At 31.8% G+C, this 10,851-nt stretch overlaps 2 protein-coding genes across 3 annotated transcripts; both read right to left on the bottom strand.

The window, feature by feature from the left end:
• Positions 1–357: 357 nt before the first annotated feature.
• LOC105253033 (eukaryotic translation initiation factor 3 subunit A) lies at positions 358–6,126 on the bottom strand. The gene is given in 7 exon segments (XM_011260781.3): positions 358–559; positions 652–836; positions 1,041–1,189; positions 1,192–1,320; positions 1,460–1,565; positions 1,567–4,196; positions 5,894–6,126. Coding segments are annotated over 7 exon segments (3,345 nt in total). The 5' UTR covers positions 5,943–6,126; the 3' UTR covers positions 358–462.
• A 1,468-nt stretch (positions 6,127–7,594) lies between these two features.
• LOC105253034 (protein FAM45A) lies at positions 7,595–9,674 on the bottom strand. Of its 2 annotated transcripts, none has more exons than XM_011260782.3 (5): positions 9,313–9,557; positions 9,000–9,196; positions 8,475–8,906; positions 8,130–8,247; positions 7,595–8,023 (listed from the first exon to the last, which is right to left on the bottom strand). In XM_011260782.3, the coding sequence occupies exons 1-5, from the start codon at positions 9,350–9,352 to the stop codon at positions 7,752–7,754; spliced, it is 1,059 nt and encodes a 352-aa protein (XP_011259084.1). In that variant the 5' UTR covers positions 9,353–9,557; the 3' UTR covers positions 7,595–7,751. The 2 variants fall into 2 exon arrangements, with proteins under 2 accessions (XP_011259084.1, XP_011259085.1); XM_011260783.3 differs by lacking the exon at positions 9,313–9,557 and adding an exon at positions 9,629–9,674 and having other exon boundaries at positions 7,596–8,023.
• Between the last annotated feature and the right edge of the window lie 1,177 nt (positions 9,675–10,851).

Genomic DNA, 10,851 nt, shown 5'->3' with positions numbered 1-10,851 from the left:
ATGCAGGAGTAAATTGGAAAAACGAAACATTTTAATTAGACGTTAACAAAATACATTAATCATTTTACATACTTAAAAAAAAAAGTCAACTTAATTAACTTCAACAACGAAAATATTTAAAAAATTCTTGCATCATTTTACTCCTTTGTTAGATTTTTGTATTATCTCGCGTCTTATATACATATGTATAATATAAAAATTATATAAACGTATAGATACATTGGGTAATACATATGTGAACGAGTACTAAAAAGAGTTCTCTCGTATATCGCGCAAATCGGTTACATTGATTAACTTTATGCTTTCCCTGACATAATATTTTTTGTCTGGAAGAAGAAAATTACACACGAAACAATAGAATTGGATAGAGTATTTATTATTTCCATATCTGATAAAAACTCCATCCACATATTATGTGGATTCCTCTTAAAGAATAAACATATATAATTTGGGAATCCGATGTTAGCGCCGACTGACTTTTGACCAGCCATCATCTTCCAATGGTCGTCTTCTGTCGTCGGATCTAGGTGGAAGTCTATCATCTTTACGCTCATCTCGTCTGGGAAACACAAAAATTAAAAAAATTTTTTAAAAAACTAAAATTTCACGATGCGACCTAACGCAGTTATTATATGTATGCATAATACTTACTCGCGCTTGGGTGGTTCTCTAGGAGACTCTTGAGGCGGGTCGCGTTTTCGCCAATCCTGATTGGTGTTTCGCGATTCCCTGACTGGATCATCACGACGCTCACGATAACCGCCACGACGATCGGACATTCTACCGCGATCTCGATCCCGATCATCGCGTATCGTATCACGTGAAACTTCGCGTATCTATAATTATAATTAAATGAAATTATTTTTCTAAAAACAATATACATATACATATTATTAGATAGCAAGAAAATAAATAATATGTCCTCAATATAATCAATAAAATATAAAATAATATAGAAAATAAGAATAAAAGAGAAGAGAATATTATTTACATAGAACACTGTAGGAATATAATGTTCTTCGTGAGGAATGTATACTTACACCACGTCCATCCATTCCGCGATCACGTTCGCGATCGCGATCGCGATCACGATCGCGGTCACGGTCACGCTCACGGTCATCCCTTTTGTCGAAACCACGATTGTCCAATCTATCTCGATCTCTTAAATCTTTGTTTTTTTTTTTTTTTTTTTTTTTTTTTTTTTTTTCCGTCTTTTTTCTACGGAATCCTCAATCTTGTCATCACGTTTCCTCCAACGTTCTGCATCGTTTTTGAGTCCATCGGAATCCTTATCGGCATTGCGTCGCCATGATTCCATTGCTAGAAAGGACAAAAGTAAGATGAATTAAATATCATTGGTATATATATATATATATATATATAAATATATATATATAATATATTCACATATATTAAAAAACGCATGTATCAAAAAGAATATGAAAATAAAAATGCTTACTGGATTTCGGAGCATCACGTTCACGATCGCGGTCACGATCACGATCACGATCACGATCACGGTCACGGTCACGGTCACGGTCATTTTCTCTATCCATGCGTCGCCAAAGTTGATATTAGATCTTTATCTCTCTGGCGTTCCTCCTCTAATTTGCGTTCAATCTCGGCTTCCTTGGCTCTGATAATTTCGGCTTGTTTCTTCAGCTTAGCCAAACGTTCGGCTTCCCTGGCTTCTTCTTCGGCTCGTCTAATTCTCTCTTCTTCTTCCTTCTTGGCCCTTTCCTCCTCCAGACGTTTCTTCTCTTCTTCTTGTTTGACACGCAATTCCTCGAGACGTCTTCGTTCCGCAGCTTCCGCGCGTTCTTTCTCCCATTTCGCTTTACGTTCGATCTTACGTTCCATTTTGCGTTTCAATAATCGCTTGGCACGTTCTTCATTCAACAATTTCTCAAATTCCTTCAGTTTCTCCAGATGTATGTTCTTACGTTCAGCTGAGATCTTATTTAAGAAAGTATCGTGATCTTCTTTCATGCGTGCCAGGCGTTCTTGAGTCGCAACAGCCTCCTGCCTCTCTTCGATAGCCGCGGCGATTCGTTCATCCTCTTGTTGCCGCCAAAGTTGTTTCGCTTGTTGCATTCTCTCTTGTACAGCTTTCTCTAGCAACGGAATCTCTTCAAGTCGCTTGGCACGCTCCAGATAATCGACTTTCTTCTCTTGGGATTTGAGTTTCTGTTGCATCTCCCTTCGCTCTTTTTGCAGTTCTTCAGCTTCCCGCGCTGCGATCTGCTCCGCGTCCAGCTTCTTGATCTCGTCCTCGTCCAATTTCTTGAGCACCTTCTGCCCATGACTTGTTTGCGAAATCTGTTGCATCTTTTCCTTGAGATGACGATCCTTGATCTGTTGAATCTCACTCTGCTGACGTTTTCGCTCACGTTCCTCGCGCTCGTGCTCCAGCCGCTTTTGTTCCGCTAGCATTTGCTGCCGCTGAAGTTCTTCCTGTCGGCGCATCTCTTCTTCTTCACGGACTGTATTGATGTGCTCTATATATTCTTTTCTTTCCTCGATGATCTTGTGCCTGCCCAATATTCTCTGATGTTCTTTCGTCTTAGTCTCATGATAGTGAGCGACCATCGCGCTACGCAGCTTCTCATGCTCGTGTTTCTTTTTATTGGGATTTATTACGTTAATGGCACGATGTAACACAGTTGCCATGTTCACCAACTGGCAGCGTATTTGTTCGGAGGGCATCGCTTGTAGCACCGGACCGTCCGGATGATCTTCTCGTTGAGCCTCCGAGAGGTCCACTCCGAAATGAACACATGATTTGCCGTGATCTATTCTGATTTGCATATCGTTGTAACGGACGCAGTCCACTAAAAGACGCTCAAGATGAAAATCCACCGTGAATTTAGCGAGTTCTAAAAGTCTGGAAAATTGTATAGTTTGATAGACTTGGGAGATCTGATGGACGAGACGTACAAGCGTTACATCTTGCAAAGCTGGGATGTATTGAATCAATGGGCTGTTTTCGTCCGCTTGTAATGTTTGAATAACGGAATCGACTCTGCTACAAAGTTCCAATGGATGAAACTCCACCTCTAACCACGAGTACAATTCCTGTAACTGCGGTGACGCGAGACTAACAACGTTTAAACGGACGATATCTTTCAATAAAGAAACGCGTGTTGGTGGTTGCGAGAGGCCCAAAAGAGTCGCGAGTTTCTGAGCTTTTTCCAATGGACTCTTATCTGTCTCTATGAAGCGATCAAATTCCGGGTGAGCTGATGGCAACGGTATCGATAACGTTGCCAATAATACACGGTTGGCCATTCGCTGCTGTTCTTCCGAGGACATATTCTTTTTCATTTCACGAGAGAGTTGTAAAAGTTTGAATAACGCGGCCGCGTGAAATAGATAATTGCCAGCCTTCCAAAAAACCATAGCGAGTTTCTGATAGTAATTAGCCATTGTTTTTGGTACAGGAAGTTTCTTCGATAGATTCATCATACCATGTACATCCTCTGAAGATTTAAAAGCTTCCTGCCACAATTCCATTTGTATTGCAGAATCTAATTGATTTAATCTAGTCTCTAAATTTAACTGTTGTGTCTCTGCTTTATTCATAGAAACATTCGACACAAGTGGCGGCAGTTTACATATTTCCTCAAGATGTTTTCGTAACTTTTCGCATAATTTACGAAATTCAGTCTTACGATTATACTCGAGACAAAACTGGAAGGCCATACGCGCAATATCATGATAAAGAGTTTCTACATGTGCATTAGTTCTGAGCAACTCCAAGCATTGGCAGTACGATTCCCATAAAAACTTTACCCAAGGCGTCAAAATAGTACGATCGCTTCTGTCTTGCGCGTCCTCTCCGCTAACCGCCGAAAGTAAGATGCTTTCGGGTGTAGCAAGATTATCAAGATCGTCAATATCGATTACAGCTTGCTGACTCTGTTTACGTGCCGCATTTGTCTTTTCTTCAGCCATTCTCAAATAGCCACGTATCACATTCTCTAAACTCCCGACATTGACAGATTGAAACATATTTCTGTATTGGAATAGACCTTCCTTCGCTATGTGCGATTTCTTCAATTCTACACAGAGATCCAGATACTTGAACATTATCGGCTCCAATACAGACTCTGACCAATTGTATGTCCATTTTTTATTACGGAAGACTTCTTGCAATGTATCTAACGCTCGAGCTGATTTGCCCACTTCAATAAATTCTGTTTAAAAAAAAAGAAAAGTATCAGTGCAACAATTATATTCAATTTAAAATAACTTTCTTAATTATAGAAATTTATAATACATGACAACTACAATTAAAAAAATTAATTAGAACAAATATAAATATGTCAAAAAATATAAGATAATGACATAATTAAAATAGTGATAAAAATGTATTCTTTTTATTTATGTATTCTTTTATATGTATTCTTTTTATAAATACTATATTTTTTGAAAATGAAATAAAAGTATATATTCAAATATAGAAAGAACAATGAAAAAAAAAGATGAAAGAATTAATTGTCATAAGTATTTCCTACTAATATCAATTATTTTTTAATATCAGTTATTTGCTTATATAACAAAATATGATGATATTTGAAATAACATTTTATTATAACAAAATATAATGACATTTTAAAAGAAGATTAATAATATTAAGTCGATACAAAAATAATGCAGGTTTCAAACTCTTGACTTTGTAAACACATATCTCAGCTCAATGTAAACTTTATTAATCAAAATAAGAACCATTAGAATCTATACATTTTTGCAAATGAGAAACAAGTTTATTAATTCCAGTTGCACAAAATTCTTAAGTCCTGGAATCGATGAATTTTTCGAAGCTTCGAGCTTTTGACAGCTGCTTGGTTGTCAAAGATTTTCTCTTGAAGGAAATTGTCCAGATGCATGAAAAAGTGATAGTCACATAGTCAGTTGGCGAGAAATCTTATGAGTAAGGTGGATGAGGTAGAGTTTTGTATCCTAATTCGCTTTTTTGTAACATGATTCGCGAGACATATGGTCAGACATTGTCATAGAGAAGAATTGAGCCCTTTTTATTAGCCAATGCTGGATGCTGATGTTGCTAATTTTCTATGCATTTTCTCAAGTTGATGACAACAGTTTGACAAGACTTTACCTCACTCACCTTACTCACCAGACCAACTATCTCTTTTTCATGCATCTGGACAATTTTCTTCGAAAGAAAATCTTTGACAACCAAACAGCTGTCAAAAGCACCTTTAAAGAATTCATCATGGTTCTTATTTTGATTAATAAAGTTTACATTGAGAGCTGAGATGTGTTTACAAAATCAAGAGTTTGAAACCTGCATTATTTTCATATCAACCTAATTAATATAAAAAAAAACTAATTTATCCTCCGCATATACAACACTAAATAGAAAATTAATTTAAATAAATTTAATTAAATTTAAATTAGTAAAATATAATGCAAACATATTTCTAAAACTTAAAATATTTCAATATATATCTCATATATCTTTATTAAATGCAAAAAAATTGCTTTATATACAATCTTAAAAAGGATTTTTTTGTTCTTGAATTTAAAGAAGATATATAATTTTTTATGACCTTCTACGATAACTCCGATGCTTATAAGGCTTGTAAGAATGATAATGCGAATGCATATGGTCGTGAAAAAAGTATTCTCGAAGAAAACAATGAATAGATATCTAGAATTACGTGAAGTAATGCTTAACGCTCAATAATAGTCGACGCTTAACAAAACTATATCCACAAGCCAGAGTTCCTGAATCCCTGAATTCGTCGAGACTCGCGTTTTTCGCGCGAAAAAGGTGTGGGTTCTTTTTTTTTTCTCACGCGCGACGTTAGAACTTAATGCTATCGGCCATGTCACGTCGTGCAAGACATGAGGCGGAACCGTGACTTACCGTTCGCTCGTTTCAGGGCGTTTTCAGGTCGCTGCCCGTATCGCGCCATAATTCCTTAACGTAGCTCCTTGGCTATAGTCGTGCAATAATATCGTTTAGAAGATAATGAAAGCTCGTTAACGACTTCAAAATTCCGATTTGCGCAATAACACGTATTAAATGTTCTTTACCCAACCGCGTGTAGCAAGCTTATGACATGACCACAGTGTACCGGATAAGAGAGGCGGTCACCGAGAAAAGATGGCTTCCCGTAATACGTTAGTTAAAATGTAATCTTGTATAACGATTGAGACAAACCGCATCTGACGATGAGAGGTTCTCACGTTTTTAAAAAATTGTGTAATCGCATGTCACACACAGCGATCATTCGCAGGTTACATTTATTGTTACGTAGTTTCGCAAATGACTAGAAGTTAGCAAGCTAATGGCGTTTTCGAGTGGTCGGGTTTGATCCGACCCGGGATAGTTTACTAAACATCATTGACCAATCACAGTCATTCTTTCGAAGAATGTAACCATACCATAGTTAACTAGACGTCATTAACCAATCACAGCCATTCTTCTGAAGAATATATGGTTACATTCTTCAGAGGAATGGCTGTGATTGGTCAATGACGTCTAGTAAACTACCCCGGACCAGGTCGAACTGACCATTCGAAAACGCTATCAGTTTCAGCAGTTGCTCTACTGAACACGACCAATCATTCGGCGAATTCGATACTTCGAGAATCGCAATTTGTTTTCGATAGATTTCAAATTGGTCGCATCATCGAATCGCGCGTTCAAATCGTTCGTTTTTATATTTCTGTTAATTGTTGATTAATTGTTATCTAAAAGTGAATCTTGCCGAAGAAGTTATCGCGAAGTGCTTTGTGAAGTATCAAACACTTGTCGTACAATCGCTGTTATATATGAACATTGTGATTTCATTATCAACTTCTACGATTCCGGAACCATTTTTGTATAACTTATTTCATCGTCAAAATGCATCGTCACAATTGCAATAATCATCAAGTATGTATACATTATTGTTTGGTAATTAACTATATGAAATTTATTTTGTGTAACTATTTATGCAATCTTAAATTTGATTTCTGTAACATTGAATTTTTGTAATTAATTTTCGCTATTTCAGTATTTTTCAAAGCGTAACATTGTTTTAATAATTAAAAGATTAGTAAGACTGATTGCTTTAATGAATTTTAGATTTCGAACCATCAATCATAAAATTCGTCAAAGCAAATCATTAAGTCGAGTTTGTTCCATTTTTTTGTGATTATCATTGTTTAAAAATTTTCGTTGAGAATGCATGCAATGAAATAATTATAAAATATATCTTGTTTTAAATACTGTATGATCGCAGTGCAACAAATTTAAAATTGCATATGAATTCTAATTTTATTATTTTAATGTTTAGATTTTTTATGTTATCAAAATATTTAATAAAACAAGTATTAAATAATACAACAAAATAATAAAACACATAATACATGTGTACAAAAAAATATACATTACATTTTTTACATACTCAGCATAAAGAAATTTATTTATATTATCTTTTTAAGTTGTATATAAATATTTTTGAAATCTTACTTTTGTATATAAATACTTTTTAAAAACATGATAATATAATAATGAAAGTCAAGCACATAATATCAATAAGAATAAGATATCGAAAAATAGAATGAAACGTTAGTACAATTTGATGATGATAATTTATCATATTGTATTGATAAAATTTTATTTAATGCAAAATTAAGATATAAAAAGATATCAATACGCTTAATACATCTTGTATCTTATTCTTATTATTATTTACTGTGTCTTAACATATTTACACATTTTGATTTATACATTATTATAACATAAAAAGATTTTCGGCAATAGCTAAATTAATAAGAAAACTTTCTACAGCCGGTGCAAAGTTTTTCTCTTTAAATATCTCAATAGAAATCATCTTTCTGCCATCTGGAGCTTGAACTGTTGCTAACGAAATTAATTGATTTAAAAGATCTTTCGTTTTATCACTTATCTCAGAAATAATTTGTGCCTCTGTGTAGTTTTGATTTTCGCATAGTTGAACCATAAATAAGGCTATTTCTTTGTGAGTTTTTGTCATTGTAAGACTTTCTAAAATAAGTAAAATAATGATTAGTCAAATTATTAGAAAAAATATTTACATTTGTTTTATTTATTTAAGAGAAATAAAAATAATTTTTAGAATTTTTTTTATTACCTTTTGCGTGCGATGCTACAGTAATTTCTCGAGCAGGAATGTTTACGAGTAAGTCATATAGGTCTGTTCTTGATGATATTGAGCTATTACTGCAGCCTGCTACATAATATGAATATCTCTATATGCAACAAAAATAATAATTATACAACAATATAATATAATAGTGTCTATTAATTGTATAAATATAGTTGCTAATTAATGTTATTATATAATAATAATGTTACTATATAATAATAATAAATAAAAATTGACATTGATATCGACTCATGCAGTCCATTTAGAAATAAAATTATTAATTTATATTTTCTTACTATCAGAGATAATTTTTATAGAATACTTACATACCTTTAATTCAATTAATTCATCATTTACTAAATCAATCCAAGGAAAAAGATTATCAGTCACTTTTCTATGTTTCATTAATGCAGGAAATGTTCTTATCCATTTAAGAAGTTGCTCTAAGCTATGATGATATATAATAATCTTTTTCTTCAATAAGAGAGCAGTATAAATCAAAATTGTTTCTAATTCAAATGTTTTAATCAATTCTTTGACATTGGTACTAGCTGCAAATCGATGAGTATTAAAATCATCAGAGACAAATGTTCCATTCTCCTGAGTCGAACATGACCCTTTTGTAAATACAGAAAGATATAATTGTAGAATCTCTGTTGGTTTTCCTGTTTTGCAATACATTTTACTAAGAACTCGTGACAGCACTTCATACTTTTGTGGATTAAAATCCTTTGCAAAAAGAACCAATGCAAACTGTTTTACCTGAAACAATTTTGAAAATAAGATATGAAAATTTTTAACTGTATGATAAAATACTTTTTTTGATGAGAAAGATAAAAACTTTTAGATACTTACTTTTGGTAATTTATCCGAGTCGAATACTTCACTGCAATGTATATAAAACCAATCATGACCATGTCTTGCACACACAAATACATGAGGAGAACTATGTTCTAATTTCATATTGCATTTTCTTGTAACTACAGTCTTCTGAGATTCCGTTACTGCAGGGTATGACCATGTCCACAAGATATCTCCATTGCAATCTTTTTCTAAAATTTTTACTCTTGTTTAAGCATACTAAATAACGTAAATATTTGATAATGAAAATAATTAACTTATATATTTTTATTATTTTCTACTTTTATTATAGAAAGCTATGCTATACCTATTATACTACAAGAAAGTAAATCCGTTAACGGTGCCATTTAGGATTCTTTTTAACAAGGATTTTAATCAACAATAATAACACTGTTCAAAACAAGATATTAAAGTACTTATTCTTCTTTATGCTTTGGTAATGTGTGAAATTATTATATTTTCTTTTAATAAAATAATTCTATATTTGCATTGTTATAAATACTTATCAATCTAATAGCAAATTGTCGAAATAAGTCAGCTATATTTTATACATATGTTTTTCTTTTTTTATTTTGTCGGTATTAAAATCTAACACGGTTCTTTAATTAATATGTATATCTCACATAAATAGAAATTGAGGTTATGCTTAAATAGTCGACATGACACCTTTCTGTCAGCTGCAGTTAGTATGGAAGGTGGAAGGGAGAATAGGAATCTGTACGCATATTTCCTGAATTTAATGTTTTATTTAAAATAGATATATACTTTGCAATATATATTTCTTTTTAATGCAAAAAGAAAGTTATTAGTATCTTCACATTTTCGTTCAAACAAAATTTATTGTCAGGAAACTTGTTAAAATTAGTCTCAGCAGTTAAAATATAAAGAATTAAAATAATAATTTGAATAAATTGCTAAATCGTGTCTAATACACAATTTTTAGAAACAAACTAAAAGAATTTATTATCAATTCATTATTGTGAAATTGCTACACGGATGGATATCGTTTTCATTTCACATAAACGAAGTAATAATTAAAAAAACGAAAGAATACATTAAATAAAAAATTTGTTACAATTTACTAACTCTATGATACATGTATTGTTCAATTATAATCGTGAGAGATTCTTTACTCTATTTTGCTTCATAATTTTAAATTTAATTTGATTTTTTAAAAAACTTTATATTCGAAAAATATTAAATATTAATAAAAAACAAAAATTAAATTAGCTTTAAAATATTGGAGAGTATTAGATAATATAAAATTGTTATATATGAATAAAAACAATCTGTATTATTATTAATACATAAGTATTATTTATTTACATATAACACATTTATATATATATTATTTAATAGTGACTTAAAATAATAAAAAATCTCTCATGAATAATGAATATAACTAAATAATGCATATATCATATTTAGCAATTTAGCAGTTTATTCAAATTATTATTTTATTTCTATATTACAAATATAAATAAGTTTTATATTACACAAATATATGTGCAAAAACATTCCATGTTAAAAAAATTTTATAGAACAATTTTTATGAAATGCGCTTAATATTATAACAATTAAGTTCAATCGATACATATAGTTAGTTAAATATTTATGTAACAATCTTTGCTTTAACTGTTTAATTATTGTGATGAAACGTATATAATAATAATAATTACAAATTATATTAATACTATTAATACTAATAACTAACTACCTAAATAACAAAAATAATCATTCTAATGTCATTTTGATGTGATTTTAAAATATATATTTTTATCGAAATGTACGATTCTTAATATTAAAGATCAGGTAACATAATTAACATAATTACAATAACTTAATT

Source organism: Camponotus floridanus, unplaced genomic scaffold (assembly GCF_003227725.1).
Source record: "Camponotus floridanus strain SB8 unplaced genomic scaffold, Cflo_v7.5 scaffold4, whole genome shotgun sequence".
In the NCBI taxonomy this organism is placed as follows: Eukaryota; Metazoa; Arthropoda; class Insecta; order Hymenoptera; family Formicidae; genus Camponotus; species Camponotus floridanus.
This window is presented reverse-complemented; position numbering and strand designations above follow the sequence as displayed.